Source organism: Halyomorpha halys, unplaced genomic scaffold, assembly GCF_000696795.3.
Source record: "Halyomorpha halys isolate HHAL.00 unplaced genomic scaffold, Hhal_1.1 Scaffold270.1, whole genome shotgun sequence".
NCBI classification, from domain to species: domain Eukaryota; kingdom Metazoa; phylum Arthropoda; class Insecta; order Hemiptera; family Pentatomidae; genus Halyomorpha; species Halyomorpha halys.
This window is the reverse complement of record NW_027105226.1, coordinates 670,449-692,149: the sequence shown is the minus strand read 5'-3', so window position 1 is coordinate 692,149 and position 21,701 is coordinate 670,449. Positions and strand designations below refer to the sequence as shown.

The following is a 21,701-nucleotide window of genomic DNA, read 5'->3' as shown; positions in this document are numbered from 1 at the left end:
GTAAGTACTTGTTAACCTCGAAGTTTATAAACGTAAATAACTACTTGGATGGAATGGTATACCATTACGACCGAATACTATATTTTTAAAAATTTTATATGTATCCAACCATTTTGTTCAATGAACCCTGAGAGTTGAGAAAAACTATAAAACAACCTGAACTCATTTTTTTTAATATCTTGAGTTGAGAAAATTATATCGACATGGTTCTTCCGAACGATTTGCTTTTGTCCAGCCTTTTAGAGATTCAAAAAATTATCCAATAATTCAGCAACCTATTGACCAATTCAAACTAAATTTGAAGAGTAGGAAAATATTCCTGTACAATTTTTTTTTTTTTTTTATATTTACTTTAACCAGAATAGATGTTTATAGGTAGTTTAAAAAAAATATTATATACAAAAAAACTCAATCTTGTTTTAATAGTGTAAATAATTATTTCAGACAAACCTTCTAAAATAATATAGATAATAATAAACTATCTTCTTTCTAATGAGTACCTAAAACTTTAAAATCCAAAAAACCCAAAATGATACACAGAGCTTCAAATTGAACTGTAATTTTATACCTTAGAAACAATTATTTGTTTTAATAATATCTTAAATAAAAATATTTTGGGCACACTGAATCGAATTTTGCCACCATATTTAGGATAAAAAATCTGTAAGGCTAGTTTACATAGTAAGTAATTTATACATCTGCTTGGTGTAAGAACTATATCGATAATTTTCCCAACTCAAAATCTAAAATATTGCAGTATCAGAGTATCAAACTTTTTTCTTTTTGAGAAATGATAATCAGTTCCCAGAACCTATTGGACTGAACAGTCGGATGCTTTCAATGTAGAACAGTGGTGCCCTAACATGAGTTATGAGAACTTTGGGGTTGGGCCATGGAAAGGATTTAGCAATACATATATTATTATTCTCCTTGTTCTTGGAAATGTGGAAGGTACATAAGTAGTCATTACATTTTTTTAAAATTTAGTATCTTAGTAGACTAAATCTACGATTACTAGGTGATGGTTGCATGTGATACAATAGGGATATTCATGATCTTTAGTTTAACATGTTAAAGCGTGTTAAATGGAAAAACTCATGTACTCATGTTAAATGGAGAAATAATTCCTTCCTTTGCAATGTTAAAACAATATAACATATAACATGGTTGGGAGTCTGTTATTAGGTTTGTTAAGTGGAGAATGACGTCACGCAACAGACCAGCTGAGCTCGTCACGGTTTTATTTGTTGGTGTATTAGGTTACTTGCTCGTAGTTTTTGTTTTGATTGTGTTAGTTTTGTTTTGGATGTTTTTATGACTAATAAAGCAATAGATGACAATTATAATAATGAATCAAAACATAGAAGTAAACAATGACATGAAGTTTTGGAAGGAAAGGTTATAAAACAAGTTGCTCAGAAAATCTGATAGGAGCTCTTATGCATTTAACATGACTTTAAATAGGGCTGCTCACAATACTATACTTATAACATTTGGCATGGTAAAACATTTTACATTAAACAAAACATCATGAATACTCCTAATAAAATGCCAAGGACAAAAATACAGCATAGAAATAAATAAAAGTAGATGAATAATTAATAATATTATGAGTAATGCAGAGTTTTCCACAACACAAAGCACAAAGTTGAAGGAATGTATATGCATGTGTGTGTGTTTATGCATTGTAAATATAAATCAATGTTATCATCACTAATAATAAAGACAACAAAGAGGGTTTTACAGATGTATAATCAAGACGATCACAACATTGCATAAACTTATACAAATCTGATCCAAAAGAACGTTTCAGTTTGCTGTAACTGGTCACAACCAGGTCTTCGCCACAACATAACACTAATATGGAATTTATATTAATAAATATATTTAAGTCATACCTCCACGGAACGAACTCGGTTCTAGAAATCTGCCTTTCATGATGATTAATTTAAGCATACATTTGGGTGGCCTTTTCCGAACTGTTTACAACATGCAATTAATTAAATTTCTTATGTTTATGTTTTATAATTAATACATAAAATTGATTGGTAAATAAACCAAATCAAAAATAAAATCCTCACCTGTGGTTCTTGAATAACCTCTAAAAAATCACTTTATGCATGATATTAGCAAATCATTGTTACCACTTTATTCAGTTTTAATTTCTATTATCATTTAAATTTATCAATAAATACCTTATTAGATAGTGCAAAAAATAAACAAAATTAGTATCTAAGAAATAACAAGAAATTCTTAAGTATTAATTTTTGTGTATAAAGTGACTACCCACTTTTGTAAATCATATCAACCAGAACCTTTATCGAAATATGTATTTTAGTATTTGTAAGTTGATATAAAATACCACCAATGCCCATGGCTTTGCAATGTATAGGACTCCTAACTCTTGTGATTGATGAATTAAAACCAATAAAAAATATACCAGCTGCAGTAAACATAATAAACTAAATATATTGTTGTAAAGCCTAGTAGCATCGCTAAATATACTTGATATAATTTCTCTAGAAAAAGTACAATAAAATGTGAGTAAATAACGATCAAGTTATGTACTAGTAATTAAATATTAATCAATATTATTACACATTATACATTATTATAAACATAATACACTTCATCATACCACAGTTAATAATATTATTCATTCAAGCATGCAGCAGTGCAACTAGCCAAAATGCAAATAAAGTGCTAAATAAGTTGTTAAGTGCCACCAATCGGTTAACCTCTCTGTTCCATAAAAATACCTGTTGTGATTTTAAGTTTACTTCCTTCCATGACAAACACGAGGATTCTGCCAACAGCGCCAAATGACGCTTGTTCTAAACAGATGTTTACATATATTAATCCAGAAGTACACTTTATAAAGAAATATTAATTCATCCCAAATATATAATTGTAATATTGATGTACAAAACATAATTTTCTTAAATAAACCTAAAATTTTACATAAACTTACTAATGATACAATTTTTAAATGATGTATTTATAAAATAAATTAAAGGGTTATTTCATGAAATAATTATTTTCTCAAATGATTATTTAATAAAATAATTTCAATGAAATAACAATCTTAGTTTATCCAACTGGTAAACGCCCAATAGAATGGGCTGAAATGTTATAAAAATGTGAAATTTATATAGATATATTATAAAACTGATAAATTTTATTATTATATAATTTTATATTAAGAATGTGGTTTTTAAAGTTTTTTTCTTAGTCTTTTTGATTAATATTTAATAACAAACAATAAAAAAAAAACACCAAAATAAAGTTGTTCATAATAATACCTGTATTTATTTTTTGATATAATTATTTATTAAAATAAGGGAATATATTTTTCAAATATCATCTAAAATCCATGAACACAGTAAGATAAACTGCATTACTGAGAGATATTTCAAAACCATACTATCAATTGCCATGGTGTAAACTGGATGATAAGAGCTGTCATGACAGAGCTCACTCACTGCCGTGAGGCCAGACCCAAAGCAATAATACTCTCAAGTATTTACTCTAATGACAGCAATTACTGTCATGACAGAATCTATCATACAGTTTCACCATGGCAGCAGACTAGGACAGTTATTGTAATAGTTATAAAGTAGTGTTATAAGTAGTTCTATTCAAAGTAAAATTAAATGAAAATTAATATGTTTGTTCTTCTTGTTTTAATATCCAGCTTAGACAATTAAATATTTCTTGCAATAATACTCAAAATGTTTTGTTTTATAATCTAAAAATAAATAATTTAAAAATTAAAAAAAAAAATTAATGTTGAATTTCTTAAATAAAAATTATTGGCACAAAATTAAATTAAGGTGTTTTGTCAGTTGTAAACCTAGACAAATAAGATAATGTAATCTCATGATGCTAATAACCAATAAAATAAGCTCTATAAACTACCCAAACATCATTTAGTAGAAAACATTATCTATAAAATTGCTCATCTCAACATTTCACAGCAGCATTTATAAAAGAATTTTCCAATATAACAAAGGTAAGGTCTAAATATATTTATACAATCAGGTCAAATATATATATTAATTAACTACTTTTTTGTACCAACATTAAAAGACCTGGGAATAAAATAAAATTAGTTATCATGTGAGTGAACTAAAGTTACTTCTATTAAATAAGAGAATTTAACAAAAATAAATTTGTATTTAGTTGTCTTATAAATATAAAAACAATCTGTTACATAAAACATTGATAAACTTATCTCTCTTTTATCACTGTTTTCCTCCAGGAAATGCTCTGGAATATCAGAGATTTCAGAGTCAAAGTGAACTTGTGTTTTGTAACTAACATCCTACTTTCAAGAATGAGAAGTTAACTTTTTTTTTTTTTTCAGGAATATTTTCTGGTGAGTAATTGAAAAATATAATAATCATTATTTATATATTTTTACTAAGACAATAGGATCAAAATATTAGATATAAGAAATTTAAAATGTCAAATATTGGTTAAAAATATATCTTTTTTTTTTTTTTAATTAAATAATAACTAGTAACCATTTAATACCTGTACCCAGCTACCAGGACTAGCTATAATGCCTAACCCACTTTTAATGGACGTGAAAATCATTAATACAATATCCTTGAAGCAATTAGTTAAACAAGATATTTTATGAAACTATAAAAATTCAAATTCTGTAAAAACTAGAAGAAATGGTAATATAATAGAATATGATAATGGCGGTAAAATTAGACGATAAATTGAAATAACAATTCCAGTCTACTCTCAATATTTTCTATTTTTTCCGCAATCTCTTGAAAAAATTTGATAAGTTGAAATGTGTTTTGATATCCTCGAGAATTTTAAATTTTAGCGACACCTTGCTTCCAAACACCCTATAATAAGAACAACAGCTACTTCTTCACTTCTTTACCACTTCAGATGATAGAAAAAGTCATCTCTGTATTCTAGTTCCTCAGGACACATTGAAAATTTACTAGTAAATTCTAAAGGGAGGTCGCTCATTCAAAATAAGATCATGAACTTTTTCAAAATGAGCATTTTTATTTTTTCATAATTGCATGTACCTTATTAGTTTATTATTTTGAAATAAAGATCACATTTTAATATATACTTTTCTATGAACCACTCTCTTGTATTTGAATTTGAATTGAATTTCATCTCTGCCTGTAAATTATTTGAACTGAGAGTTTTAAATTATTGAGAGTTGACTGTATTAAATTATGATAAACAAAATAAAAAAAACAAAAAAAAAAAAAAAAACAGTAATTTAGGGATAAAATGCTTAGTGTAATAAAATTTTTTTTTTTAAGTGTAGCAGTAAAATTTACTGATATTTACAAGTAACATAGTGTACGATGATATAGATATAACGAATCACCTCAATAAATGCAATTTTTATTACATTTTGAAAATTAAGTACAAATCAAACGCATAAGTAATTCTTTATTATTTATTCGATATACAGAATAAATTTTAACTTTTTTATACTAATTTTGAATCATGTAGTTGAGCTGTAGGGAAATTTGTTGTAATTTTAATGTTTACTTACATGTAATCATGAATAAATAATATTCTTGTATTTTTTTTTTTTTTTTTATAATTGAAATTCGAAAATCTTATAAAGAAAAAACAAAAAGCAAATACTAATTTAAATATTTTATGCCCATAAAATTATGGGAATAAACACTAACTTCATTTTTTGCCTAAAACTTAAAAATATGGTTAAGCAAGAAAAAAACCATCAAAATAAGCTAAAAAATAAATGTAATAAATTATACAAAATAATAGCAGTAAATACTCATAATATGACAGCAGTAATTTTTACCATTGGTCACAGGTAAGAAGAAAGAAGGCGGGGTCAACATTAAAAGTGAACCAATGGTATAATCTTTTCATATAATAATTTTCATACTATATAACTAACTTTTCACTTTACTAAGTATATAATAAGAATTAACCTAATATTTAATATATTTAGGTTATATTTCTAAATAATTTATCAACCACTATATAAAAACAATATAAGAACCACAAGTGCAAAACAATTTACTAAAATAAAAGGAGGGTCTATATTAAACTTACTCGATTGCTGCCTTCTCAATTTGTCTCTTTCGTGCTCTTTCAGTTCATTTTGGGCTAAAGTCAACTTTTTCAACCACAAGTTCTTTTCATTGTGTGATGTGGCACTCAAATTGAAAATTGTTTTATTGTACTCAAGACGAAACTCAACACCATTCGGCTCTCCAATGCTCCCAACAATGTTTAAATCACTCAATAACAAAGGCTAATAAAAATATATGTATTAATTATAAATGTTAAAACAAAAAATTAAAATTATACATTTTAATTATTAGAGAGAAAAAAAAATTAGATATGAAACTAAAAAATTATACTAAAAACTGAAATGAGAAGGTAGATATATTAAAATAAATCTAAATTAGTTTTTTTTTTTAACTTTATTTTCAATTTCTGGTCCTGCAGTAATTTTTGAATTGTATAATTAATAATTTATTTATTTAAATACTTCTTCCTTAAGCTTTTAAAATCAAACAGAGAAAAAAAAACCTAAACTATTATAAAATAAAATACAGATTATCATTGACGATGTTTGCAATCGTATACATTGAGTTCTCTTATGTTTATCTCTACAGGTTGCTGTTTCATATAATATCCTGTTTCAGTTATTAAGAGAATTAAAGAGAGTGAACAAGACTGAAAAAAGATATGTGTAAATTTTTATATGTATTCATGTATGGTGTCTTTAATTATGAGTACACCTTAGTTATTCTAGTGTTATATGGATTATTTTTAACAATTTCAAAGCATTTGTTTCAGAATACTTACATATAGTTTTTTAATTTGGTTAGATTAGTGAAGTTCTCGGACAGGCATATGTTATGATAGGCTTTAGTACTAATTTATAGAATATCAACCTAATTATGGGAGAGTTTTGATGTTTTATAAAAATAAGTAAACATTTTTTTGTATATAGTTTTTCAGAAATTTTCTAACTTTAAATTAATGTGCTGGTTGAATAGGACTTTATTGTGAAATGTTGCTCTTAAGTATTTCACAGATTTGGAGAAGGGAATTGGAGTATCATTTAAAATTATTTTGTAAGAAAGTATAGGTCTTTTTTTTTTTTTTTAATAACAGCCTCAGTTTTGTCTACATTTAGGCTTAATCCCCATTTCAAAAACATAATTCTGGTAATGTGTCTATCCAGTAAGAAGAAGAGAATAACACTGTATCATCGTCAAACAGGACTCAATTGTTATTGTTAACATTTTTAATTTTTAGAAAGTAATTGATAAATAAATTGAATATTGTTGGACTTAAGCAGGAACCTTGAGGGAGACCGACATTGGTATGGTAAATGGAGGAAATATGTCTTTATCGAGACTCTCTATGGGTAGTAGTGCTATAGATTTTTAAAGATTCCAAGAACTTTTACCAATAGGGAACTAATTCTTTTCACCAAAGATGATAAATCAATGACACCCTTGAAAGAGACAAAACAAGTCCTTGTTCCAATTATCTGCTACTATTTTAGTAAATGGGTTTATGAGACATATGGTGAACAGCTGTACCTCATTTCTGATAACTTTGATTTTGGATTTCTCAACTATACTTCTTAATTCAGTTAACTACAAGAGATGAGTCGACACTTAAGCAGAATTACAATGCAATAAATTTACTAATTAATATTCATAAAAAATATCATAATAATTCTCTGTTATATAAATGAATAAATAACATAATAACCTGTTTATATATCCTAAACAGAACATTCTGGTGTCTTTCAAAACTGAACTGACCCCCTAACGGCCTGTTAGGTTGGGCCAGCAAGAGGAAATCATTCATCAAGAACCCTATCAATTCTTTCCCGCTTTTAGTCTAAAACAAAATTTTGAATAAATATATATATAATAATAATAATGAAAAAAAAAATACAACGTAAACAAAAATATGAAACATACTTTTGTTAAGGCACTAAAATGTAAAAACTTCCTAGGCCCAACAGCATTTGTTAAAGAATTAAATATGAGTGGTTCTGAAAGTCTATCACTGAGCACGTGGCTCTGAAGCCATTCCAACCTTTCAGAGTTTTCTTTCTCACGCACTCCTTCATTAACCTATTTAAAAAGAAAATAATTCAATTTAAACAATATATTAAAGGAATTTCTGAGTGAATTTACCCCAGATAAATTAATGATTCTATACTATATTTATTATAAAATAAATTGATATTCATACAATGATAAAATTTAATTAAAATATTAACAAACTAACAACAGAGAATGTCTTCATTACATACCTGGCTACACAAGTCTTCGGCTTTTTGTAATGCTTCTTCTAAATTTTGCCTGTCAGAATGTTCTTTTGGAGTATACTCCAAGATCTAGATATAAGTATTAAAATTATTGTTTAAAATAAAGATGGAAAATAAATAAAATTAAGTAATAATTTTAGATCTCAACAAAATATTGCAATTAAAAAGTTGTGAGTGCCACCCAATAACTGAGTATTTACCAAATTCACGGTTTTCGGGTCAATAAAAAAGAAATTCATCCCATAACAGCCTATGATATTTACATAATTAAAATAATCCAATTATATTCCTGTATATAATATTTGTGTAGGAAAATACTATTTCCTAACACATTCAATACTTTTTTCCTGAGCTCAAAATAGGGAGAATATTTTTTTTCTTATAATTTAATACTCTTGAATTTTTGTTTAATCTTACAGGACATCCTGGGTCCTGTGCTTTAAAGGCCTAAACTTAAACATTTTTGAAATAATGCGTGGGTTAAGAAGGGGTCAAACCAAATTTAAATTTATTATAGAGAAGGTTGATATCAAATGCAAGCATTCTCACAGGGCTAAACTAGTTAATATATAATTTCAAAAAATGGTTCAATGAGATGAGAAGAAAAATAGTTATTAAAAAAGATTACGATATTTCTCAAGTCACTATTCTTTAACCTAATTATCACATTCACACTCAGTAAAGGAGCATAAAAAAATTAGAATGGCAAATGGAGACACAAATTAATGCCAAATTCATTTAACTCTAGCAACAAAAGACAGTTAATTTCTCAACTTCAAATTATTTCTTGAGATTTCCAAACAAAAACAATAAGTAAAGAAAGAAAAAGTAATTTCATTTACGGAAGCCTAGTCCCCTAAGAATAATAACAATGTACATTCAAGAGCCAATTGTCTGGCATATAATGATGATTAATAATTAAAATAGTAATATAAAGAATTTAATTAACAACAAAAAAAGTGCTGAACTTTCAGACTGAATATTTATAAATATTGGTAACAGAAAATAATTGACCATCAAGATATTGTAAAAAAAAAAATTAATAAATAAAATAAAGTAAAATTGCAACAGATTCAAGGTAGATTGATAGTTGAGGAGGAGGAAAAATAATTTATGTTTAAATGAAGTTAATGAAGAGATTTGACATATGGATGGGTAGAGAACACCAGGCATGAGGTAGTATGGATTATAAAGGATTTATTGAAGAAAACTGTTCTATGAGGAGGAATATACAAATTTGAGGGTTGGGACCTCATATTTAAGATGAGGAACACAGGGTAAACAAATTAAGGATATAGGGAGGCTCTTTACATTTCCAAAGGCTCTGAAGAGATACACACCAAGAAATTATTTCCAAGTAAAGAATGGAATTAAGAAGAAACTTGGAACCAATGAGAATACCTTAAGTTTTTTCAACATTGAGCCGGAAATAGTAGTAGTAGAAAGCAGTGACAATTATATTTATTATATTAACCTTAGATATGAGAAGAGGATATTTTGTTATCCTCTGCATTGGTTTAATGAGAAAAGAACTCAGAGGAAGCCCCTTAGTTCTCGGATCTGACTGGCATCTTTTCGCTAAGGCGCTGAAGTCCTTGTTTGTTTCGCTGAGTGTCTGAAGCATAGCTGCCGCTCGTAGCTGACATCCACAGAAGCGCACATATACCCTCATACGAGGAAGCTGTAATACAAAACCTTGTGTAAATAATTAGAAATAAAAAATTATATTCAGCCATTAACATATCCTAAGTGAAAATCATAAAAAGAAAAAAAAATATTCACAAACACATACTGGATATTTGTTAAAATGGAAAAATAGAAAGATATATTTTAAAATAGGTATTTATAATACCTATCACAAAATAAAGCAACTCTGGAAAATTGCAGGATTGCCAACTCTGGTTACAAACCTAGCACAATAGAACAGTGGTTTTCAACCTTTTTTGGTGGCAGAACTCTGTTGGCAGAAGTAGGAAAATGGAGGAAATCCTATTTTATTATTTGATAAAAATAAAGCGATCTGCCATTTCAGCAAAGGCTACTTATAATACCTATAAAAACCTGTGCAAAATTCAAGAAAATCTGAAATTATAAGGTTCAAAACTGGGTTGAGTTGATATGGAATGGACCATTCCTAAATTATTTCGTGGAACCCCTGGAAGAGGCTTATGGGACCCTAGTTTTTTACTAAACCCAGGTTGGAAACAACTGCAATAAACTGATGAAAAGTTAGAAATTCTTAATCTAAGATCTTACATATTATCAAAATAAAATTAAGACTGTTTAAACCAATTATTTTAAAACCAACACTATCCTTCAATAAAACCATACCCAAATAATTGATATTGGCAGTTCAGTCACAAAGTTGAAAATTAACACTCATAGTAATTAAAATAATGAACAATACATTTTAAGTCTTAACATAATTAAAAATAGTTGAAATGCATATGTATTATTGAAACCAACATTACTTAGTGATGGCTACTATGGGTGAGTAACACTAAATAAAAAACGATCGCCATAATCATGATCGTAAATAAAAGCCATTGTAACCAATGAGTTAACAAGAAATAACTTAAATGTTTACTTGCTAATAGAATCTAAAATGATCAAATTTAAAAATAAAAGACAAAATACGTTTTCGCAAAGAATATCTCCAATAGTCCTGATGATCCCTCCTTTACTCATATCTCTCCTCACTCTTAAAGCACTGTAATAAAAATAATAAAAAATTAATAAGTATATTTAAAGTATAACCAAGTACAATATCAACTATATATAAATCAACTCACCGCAAGAAAGAATAATTGCACTCTAATATATCATGCCAATTTATAAAAATTGTTCTCAATTGCTCATTAGTCAAAAGCCGGCTTTCAATCAATGGCCTCTCGAACACCTTAAAAATTTATATTATTAATTAATTTTAAAAAATTTGGCATTGTAAAATGCATATACAACTTTTGGGTTAATATCACTTTCTGTGAACAATTTCCTTGTAAATAATAATTTTTTACTTTCATAGGATAGCAAAAATACTGAAATATTATTGCAAAACTTACATCTTTCATGTTTATCTAGTTGGGTGTAATGAAAATATCTTCTCTGCAAAGTATCCTGTATTCGGAAACTCATTTATTTAATTAATTTGGGACCATTGCCCCATCTTTAGCCACACTAATGGTCTGATAATGCACAAAACGTAATCACTAAATCAATGAGTTTGTGAATAAAGGATACTTAGCAGGAAAGATATTTAAGAAAGGCTATGGTAAGGAATTGAACTAATAATATCCAGACTGATTCCAGGTCCAAGTTAGGCTGTGGAAGAAAGATTATTTTTGTTTTACCAGCCAAAGATCATCTCTGAGATCAGGAGATCCTAATATATTTTAAAATTCTAATGAGGCACATACAATATCAGTAAAGAAGGTACAAGAACCTTCGTTGGGCTGAGAGACAAGTATAAAATGTTCCGCTCATTGTACTAGGTTGTTACAAAAATCTTTAAGTCTAAGTGCATTAATACATTGCTGACATTTAAAGACTTAAATGAAGACTCATTTTAATCCTTTTTGGTCTGTGATGAAAACAATGCATGTTGTTTACTTCCATAACAGACATATGACTAATATAGAGTCACGAACGCTATAGTAAGCCATCATTCAAAAAAATATTAACATGTCATGCAAAATGAACAGGCCAAGGTGATGCACATTGTTCATGCTTGTCCAAGTAAAATTCTAAGAAATGGAGAGTATTAGCATCTAGCACTAGTGTTGCACCATTTGACTATGGTCTTTTACAGTTAATAAGTGCATTCTTTTTTTTAAAACCAACACTTTGAAAAAACGAAGATGTCAAATCAGGATGTGCTGAATTATTGGTCTTGAAAACCAAGGAATTCAACTTCTGGCAGAACGATAGATTAAAGTAATTGATGAGTGCTTGTATTTTGAAGAATAATTTTAATATATATCGATGGCTTACTTCACAGTGATGGTAAGTATATTTCCACTAACTTTATGAAACATACAATTAAAGGTTCTCTCTTCTAGGAAAATCACAATTTTTCAATTCATTTTTTGATTGATAAAATAAAAAATGGCAGGTATAAAATCTAAATCAGTCAAAAAATTAATTGAAAAGTTGTGATTTTCCAAAAAGAGAGAACCTTTAATTGTATTTTTTATAAAGCTAGTGAAAATGTACTTAGCAGCACTGTGAAGTAAGCCATCAATATATTTCATATAGAAATTTAAATAAAACTTATTTTAAGTAACAAGACTTTTGTAAAAATCTAGTACAATCATCAAATCAGTACAAACACCATTGATCAAGAAACACTACTTGCTAACAGCATTAAAGTAATTGCATTTACTTATTACCCAACACTGCTTGCTCGCTAAGTACTGAATCAAAAACCTTCATGGATGTTAGTCGTAGAGGTTAAACTAGAAATATCTCAAAACTCAATATTTCAAAAATCTTCAGACTGGACTTATACTATTTTCATTCCAATAAGCTCTTATAATCACATAGTTTTTAGAATAGTATAATATAATATAATTTTAAAAATGTTAAGATGTTTACAAAATTAATAAATTATTTTTTCATACTTAATTCTCATCTGATATTAATTAATTATGGCATATAAATGGTTGACTTACATCATAAACTATTGACATGTCATCAATGTAAGCTTGCTCAGTAATAATTAATTCCTTTATATGCTGTTGCCTTTTATCTTCCTTTGGAACAAAATTTTTCTTTGAAGGACCATTTTCACCTTTTAAAAAAAAAATGATAATTCTTAACTTAATTATTTACATTTCAAAATAAATTTCTATTGAACATTTTTCAAAGGATTGTAATGATACATCAATTATAACCTCTCAAGTACCAAATTTAAAACCCTTTTTTATTTCTTCAAATCTTCAATATATTAAACGTTTCGAGTTTAAATAAACTCATCCTCAAAAAAATGTATAATTAAGAATCAAAAGAACTATCCTAACATATAAAATAGTTTTAAACAACTACATATAAATAAACCACATTAAAATTCTAACTCATTCTATAATGCATAGTTACATTTTTCAGTTTTTAAAAAAATCATGAATTTTTTACTAATACTAAATACATTTTTATTTCAAATTTTATTTACCTTTTCATCTTTCTATCACATTTTTTTTCCATAATCAATAACTTAAAACCGTTATTTCGTCAAATATAATTTTTTTTTTCTTTTTATGTGATATGCATACATATCCAGTGATATGATTTCTACGATGTTATCATCGCAAATTGAAATCAAATTGAATTACTTTTCTAATAATCCATTAAGAAACTTATTATTTTAATTCCACTAAGTGCTTTACCTTTAAATTCATCCCTTTCCAAGTCTTAATCTGTCTTGTTTATGCTCTTAAATGTGAATGATCTATTATTGCAGTTTTGAAGATGAGATAAGTTAAACTTGAAACGTCCAATAATACATTAAAGAATTGAAGAAGTAAAAAAGGATTTAAAGATTTTCCTTCAAAGATTATCATTGATATAATTTTATTTTTTAAGAATTATGATATTTGATCTACTGAACAGCCGTAAATTTAATTGCTTCAATTAATACATTTTTTTTAATAGTGTACTAATAAAAAGTTGAAACAAAAAAAAAAACCTTACAAATAAAAATTAATCAGGAATATTGGTGCATACTAACTGGTCACAGATTATTATTCATTAATTTAAATTTTTGTTTTAATTTTTTACTTTAGAATTTTATTTGTTTTTACACTATCTGAAAATTTCTTTGCTTCAGTAGTGGCACATCTGACGAAAAACATTGTTTCATTAATTATGATTGAGGTTAATTTCTAACAGCCCTTCTCGTCTAGGGACAGGCTGTAGAACGACCCCAGTAAAGAAACATCCCAGACTATGGTACTCTTTGAAATATGTCCAACTCAAAATAAAATGAAAACTTTTTTTAGATGTCCCATTACTAAGTAGTGATGCATATGATTTAAGTTATTTAATAAAATTGGAATATTTTAAGATGAATTATACTATCTGTTGACTGTGGTTTACAAGTATTCGAGCAAGAACTATCAACAGAAAACAAGCGGACGACCAAAATAAAGTTGTTTATATATTTTTTTTAAATTCTAATATAACATTGTATCGATAAAATCCCTATTCCATAATTCCAAAGGTATTGGTATGGGTTTTCAATTTTAGTAAATATTTTATTGGAATTTTCAGTTCAAAGCTGGTTATCAAATCTCAAATTTTTGGATTTTTTAAATTGTTGATGGAGGAGTATCATACCTCGTTCATAATAATATCCCATTAGTCTGATATATGTAAACATAACTCAATACTGAAAGGCATGAGGAGGATTCTAAGTAATAAATAAATCTAGAATAGAAGGATACGGTCCAGGTTGTGGTAAAGAAAAATCAAAATAATTATTTATTAATAGTTAACATTTCAACTAATAATGAAAGTATCTATCAGAGCTGAAATAAAAAGATATAGAGTAGGTAAAGATAATGTAGCAGTAACAAAAGTGGTGACAAAAAACAACCATATAAACAGGTTAACATTAAACATAAAAAAAAAAAATATTTAAAAAAATAGAATGGAAGTTAATGATGAATACCAAAAAGATTCATCTTTAATTCCTTACTATTTTTTATTTATGTTTTAGTTTAGTTAGTTCATATGGATGTCTTGTTATACTTCCACATTTCTCTCTGATTTATTCACATGTTACTTTTATAGTTAGTCATTATTAGTTGTTTTTTTTACTCTGTATTTTTATTATTTTAAACCTGATGAGAACCTGCATTGTGGGTTGAAATGTTAGCCAGTAGATTAATAAATAGTTGAAACTATTTATGTTTATCTTGATTTAATCAGAAGATGTCAATCATCTATACATAACAAAATTTAAAAGAGGATCAAATTCATTTCAAATAAATAGTTATGTTATTATAGGATGTGCAACCAAACCAACTAATACAGGTAATATTGTATCCTAGTTTTATTCTAAAATTATAGAATTTCTCAACATTTTTAAAATTATGGGTCTTTTTTTCATTTTCTTTCATTTCCGTGGCTCTCTATTCACAATTATTATTAAAATTATAAAAAACCTTAATTACTTTATAACAACAAATAAACTTTATTAAATTATATTAATTATATATTAAACTTTAATTCATTAGATTAAAGATACAAGAAAAAGATAAATAAATGATGAGTTATACAATAATAAATAGCGCACATCATATCCTTTTTAATCCTTTTAAATTAACCATAATAATTTTAGGAAGCTAACTCAACTGAAGGTAAATCGAAGAATTAACAAAATAATAAATGAAATGGCTAGTTCTTAATTTTTACAAGATAAATTATGTTACTGTACATTATTTAAGTTGTTAATACATTAATGTTTATGAAACATTTTTTGAAAAATTGTCATCTTATGGTTTTCCAAATTAACTACCTGCCTAGAGAAATACAGGTTAGAGCCATGGCCCTATCGTAACTTCTTCCTAGTTTATTCATAAATAAAATATTTATTATTTGGATAGATATTGAATTTCAATTAATGTGTTTAAGGGAGGGACCTCAATTTTTTTCAGCTTGATTGGGATATTATATTTCTGAAAATTCGAACTCAAAACTCTTCATTTCTCTCATCATGACTCATATAATTATAAATTATTTTAAATAAATATCATATAAATTAAATACAAAGTATACAAGTTATAATTTTATTGAAGAGTATATTTAAACATTAACAAATAATTTAACTTTTTTCTCATTGGTAAAATCTTTGTTGCCTTTGCAATCCAAGTGCATTAAGTACACACTCCTTACTCATTTGGCAAGCTCCTTAATGAACGGTTAACAAAAATAATCACTAAAAACAACATTTTAATTAGCATTACTTAATCAATAATAAAGAACTTCATAATAAATTTAATTAAGCAATAAAGGAAAGCATAAAAATAAAAAAAATTAAAAATATTTAGAAATTAAGGTCTAATTAAAAACATTGTACAGAAGTTGACTGTACTTAAAACCCATCGAAAATTTTTTTTAACAAATCATACATTATTATAAAAAAATCTAACTATTCATATTCTTTAAAAATATATGAGGTCAAATCTGACCCTTCTCCCACCATTTAAAAAGAGATCCAATCAACACATAGGTTTCATGTCTAAAAAACAAAAGCTTAGAAAAGTTTTTTTTACCTTACCTGAAAATCCATAATCCATTTTTGGAAACCTTAAGTTATATGATAAAAGTGTTTCAGGAGCCGTTGATAAATAATATAGAGTAAAATTTTAGAAACAGAAAATGACAAGTTCATGAGGTAAAGAAAAAAAAAAAGATTAGCAGCTTAATATTTTCTGATGAAGGTGAATTAGAATTTGAGTCCCGAAGACTCTTAATTAATATTTTAAATGTCTAATGTTTTGGCCCACCTGGCCATCCTCACGACTAACTCAACTATAAATTTACATCTTATATCCTTTTCTTCTCCCCACATTACTTTCTTCAAACAATATTTTTGATAAGTAAGCAATAGTGTAAGATAAATTGTGATTAAAATTAAGTGAAAAAGCGATAATAATCGGTTAAATTGACTAAATAAAAAGCCAGCAAAAAAATAGTTAGATGCGAGGTGTAAATTGATAATTAAGATGGCCTTTGAGGATAAAGTAGGCCTAAACGTTGAACATTTAAAATATTAATAAAGTGTGTTTGGGACTTAAATGCACATTATTTGTAACTTAAACAATAAGAAGTAAGCGATTATTAATAGAATATGAGATTCACTATTTTAAAATTCTGATTGCTAACTCAAAAATTTCATAATCAGTTAGAAATTCATTCCTAGAGGCTTCTTGAATTTTGGAAAACTGAATTTTAGATTTTAGATGTATTTCCAAAATACATAAACCAGTTTGAGTAAGATTCACTAACACTATTTTTCATCCAGAGTAAAAGGTTGTGTCAGTATCTCCATCTCAATTTGACTTTCTTAAATTTGAAAATATCAACCAGAGACCCCTTTTCTGGTAAGTACTGGAGTGACCCATGACTCGTAAACAGTGGACCCATGACCGGCTTACCTTCAACATAAATCATCATGAAACATCTAAGAAGCAAAGAAGACAAATTGTCTTTACAAGACAAAATCAGGAACCATCTAAAGAACTTACGAATCACCTATTGGAACATTTCATGAATGAGTAGAGTGACTTCGGTAGAGTAGACACTTCCTGAAAATGGGTGGTGAACTCAAGAGGGTGTTAACTAGTAAACTTAATGGAAAAAGAAGGGCTTATCAGCCAAATGTATGATGGGAGTACTTATCGGTGAACTCTTACTTGGAGTTTGAAACTGAAAAGTTGCAGCAAGCCTGTTATAAATTTGGAAAATGATTTTGAAAATTTTAAAAGGGAATTGCTATCCTAGATTTTTAAGATATATTATTAAATTCCGTATCAATGGGATAATTCTAAAAAGGGTTGTTCCATAAATCAAAATAAAGCACAATACCAACACTAAAATGGTAAGCTTGAATTTTCAATAGTAATGGTAAATTTATTTATACAGATAAAGGTACAAAAAATATGTTTTAATGGTAAGTTTTACCGGTTTGCCAATAACACATTATTAGTGCATAATGACTCATTATTGTGATCACAAAATATCCAATCCCATATAAAAAAAAAGAATGGTGTAAAAACTAGAGCATTAAAATAAATCCCATCAAATGACCTTTTATCTTTCGTCATAAACCTACAGAATAACCTACAATATTCCACTTATTCCTGTTGAACATATCCACAACCTAGGACTAAATCTGAACAAATGACCAAATTAGACCCCAATACAAGACTGAAAAGACAAGAAGCTGTCTGATTTGGATTGTTACAACATTTACTATACAAATGGTTCAAACTTATAATTGATAACAAAAGACCTATTTACATGACTATAATAAGCCTATTTGGACTTCCAGAGCTTTGGGGCTACCTCTCATACCTCTCATATCCAATTCTAATAATCCAAAATCCTTTGTAAAATCATCTATTGTCCTTACTTTATCAATGAATTAAATCATCCTCAATGTTCCAATTACAGCTTATCTAGCGAAAACCAGATTTCAATCCTTCCATAATAAACTCATTATCTGCCCAAACCCACTAGTTGCTAACTTTGCTTTCCCCTCTATTCCTGAAAATCCTCCAAAAAGGAAGATGTCCTCAAGAACTTCTACATTTATTAAAATACAAATAGTATATTGTATACTAATATGTAATTAATAAAAATTGTAACAAATGTTATTGGAGTGTTACCAATATGTAGTTTCTTCAAAAACCTTTCATGTGATAATAGCTATCAGATTTAATTATTGTATTTTTAGTTTAAACACAGTTATAAATTTTAAGAAATAAAGAAAAATATAGGTTTAATAAATAATTAAAAATTATATCAGTGAATGTCAACAAACTACTGCAAGCTGAAATAGTGGGATATTAAGTGCAAGAATTATATATATATTAAAATACTTACTGTATTATATACTTTAATATCATAGAATACTTTCAGGACTTCAATACACCATTATATTCAACTTTGATGCAAAAATGGAATTAACTGTTTTGTGGTCGAATAATAATAATGGATAACTTAATGTATATTTTATTCAAGTCAGACCGAATATAAATAACTTTAAGATTTAAATTATTTGTGAAAAAATAAATGGCATGTCTGGAAGCAGATGTACTTGTGAAAAACCTTTTCATAGATAAAAACAAAAGATTCTTTGGGATTGCAGTAAAAAAAATCTCAAATATTAATTAAAAGCTAAAGATCCAATGCTTTACCAATTCAGTGATCATCATGACAGAAAAAGATGAGATTACATGAATAAACCAGAGATAGCATATCCCACATCGACAGTTTGAAAAAGACTAATTGATACAGTACATTATTTGAAGGGAGTTCATTGTATACTGAAGGAAAAGGGAAGTAATATTTAACAAAACAATATTTTACATTATAATATATTACATAAATTTATAATTTAGTAGTTGTTACTTTTAACAGAGACCATCATTTGATAACATGAAATATTTATATTGAAGTAAAAAAATGAATTTATTTTTGTTTTAACATTCAATAACTTTTGCATTTTCACAATAAAACTCGCCTACAGAATATATCTGTGCAAATAGTAAAAAAAAAGTCTGGTTAATTCATAATAAATTTTTTTTTTTTGTAACAATTGAAATCTCCAAATTATCCACAAAATTTTTTAATTAGTACATTGTTTTAGATGATTCTATAAACATGCATTTTTTCTTAACATACATCAACTTTAAACTGTGATAATGTGATATTTTTCAAATCACACACATATACTATAGTAAATTCTTTAAACAATTTTTATAGATTCTCAGATGCAATATAAATATGAAAGTTTTTTAAAAAATTCCTTATTTTGAAACATAGTACAGTCTTCAAAAAAACAGAAATAAATGAATTAAAATTGATAAGTAAAATATTATTTGGAAAGATTTATTCCATTATCTTTTTTATTTTCTGTTTGAATCTCAAATGTTTTAACTAAATATTTCTTTCTTTTTTGTTCTTTTGTAAATAATACAACAAAACACTTTACTTTTGTTGTTACCATTTTGTAGCAATTTTATGTTTTTAATTTTGCCTGAATCTACAACCAATATGGCTTGCAGATCTCTGCTAATTAAGGAGGTTTCGGTACATTTTTGTAACTTTACCTTTTTTAGTAGTTGCCAAGTCATAGCGAAAAGAAAAATCTAAAAAAATAAAGTATACATTTTTTCAACATTATGATATTTCTACATTAGGATGTATAAGACTAAAAAAATAATAAAAAATTGAATAAATCATTTTGAATATGCTGACAAATTTGAAATAAAAACTATAGTGAATTTAAATACTTAAAAGCCATAGAGAAAAAAATATATATAGTGCAATCAAAATGTTTATTGCTGCTTCAAGTAGAATATAACGCAACAGAGCAGAGTACATATAAGCAGAGACACATGATTATCCAAACTACATGTGGCAATGATTACAATTACAGTATTAATAATTAATTATTTATAAAATAATTAAAATAAATTAAATTGAATTATACATCATAGCACTATGTATTAAGAGTGATCAATATCATGTAATTTGAATGATCAAGTCTTAAATGAATAAGTGCAATGAGCAATTAAAATAAATACTAAATCTATCATTAAAAATTATAAATACAATGTATATGTGTACATTTCATATTATTTAGGTCTTATTCTTGCACCATAAGAACCACCGCACTATATTTAATAAAATTATGTGATGGCTCTACATAAAGATATAGACAGGTAAGTTGCAAATGAAAATATTAAAGTATAATTTGGTTTTATAATTGCTTGAGCTACTAAAATGTCATTACCATATATTGCCACAATTTCAGTTTTCTAATAAATAATTATATTTTTTTTTCCTATCCCATGTTAAGTGCTAGTGAAACTTATTTTCTCTTATAAAGGATAACTAGAACATTCTGAATCGTATACATTTTTTTTTTTTTTTTTTAATTTTACTTCTATTTCATCCTCTCATTTAAATGTCACTACCAAGCAAAAAACAAAACAACAGAGATAATGCCTTGAGAAAAGTGAGGGAAATTGTTTGAGAGTGTAGGAAGGAACAGCTTCCAACACAGACTTTACTTAGGGAGCCTGCGTTAAAGCATTCACTTGGTAGTTATGAACATTTATTGTTGTTATAACCACAACCGTTAATTATCATGCCATCTTTTTACAATTATTGCATTCATTATTATTTCAGATTTATTGTCATATGTCGTGATAGTTTGGAGAAACAATTTATTTTTAAATTATGTAAGTCATTCGTGTACCTCTTGTATAATTGATTTAAGTTATCATTTAATAAGCTATCACTAAGGATTTTATCATAAAGACTCAAAATATAGCCCAATACTAAAACAAATGGAAAGAGCTTCTCATCTACCCTCTGAGAAAATATATGTGAAAATCCTTGAATACTACTGAACACAAGATCAACTATTAAGATACATAAGAGACAGCCAGCATTAACGGAATCACGATGGAACGCAAGAGATGTACTGAGAATATGAAAATATCTTTTAGAAATGTCGTATACAAAGAAATAAATTAAATAATATACTAACTAGTTAATGGAGATGGTAAAGTGGCGCCTAAACATAAAATAAAATAAATTAATAAAGATAAAATAGTGAGAACTATTTGATTATTGTTTATGT

At 27.0% G+C, this 21,701-nt stretch overlaps 1 protein-coding gene across 10 annotated transcripts in view; it reads right to left on the bottom strand.

Annotated features, from left to right (window-relative positions):
• Positions 1-21,701, bottom strand: part of Dap160 (dynamin associated protein 160) — a 110,260-nt gene that overhangs the window by 11,078 nt on the left and 77,481 nt on the right. For 6 of the 10 annotated variants that reach the window (XM_067049625.1, XM_067049640.1, XM_067049643.1 and 3 more), the window contains 10 exons: positions 12,997-13,115; positions 11,119-11,225; positions 10,964-11,036; positions 9,801-10,007; positions 8,312-8,395; positions 7,974-8,129; positions 7,759-7,890; positions 6,076-6,277; positions 2,760-2,834; positions 1,899-1,979 (listed from right to left, as the gene is read on the bottom strand). In XM_067049625.1, coding sequence (XP_066905726.1) covers positions 1,899-1,979; positions 2,760-2,834; positions 6,076-6,277; positions 7,759-7,890; positions 7,974-8,129; positions 8,312-8,395; positions 9,801-10,007; positions 10,964-11,036; positions 11,119-11,225; positions 12,997-13,115 — 1,236 coding nt within the window. The remainder of the gene's footprint in view (positions 1-1,898; positions 1,980-2,759; positions 2,835-6,075; positions 6,278-7,758; positions 7,891-7,973; positions 8,130-8,311; positions 8,396-9,800; positions 10,008-10,963; positions 11,037-11,118; positions 11,226-12,996; positions 13,116-21,701) is intronic. The other 4 variants (XM_067049645.1, XM_067049635.1, XM_067049646.1 and 1 more) reach the window with 2 other exon arrangements.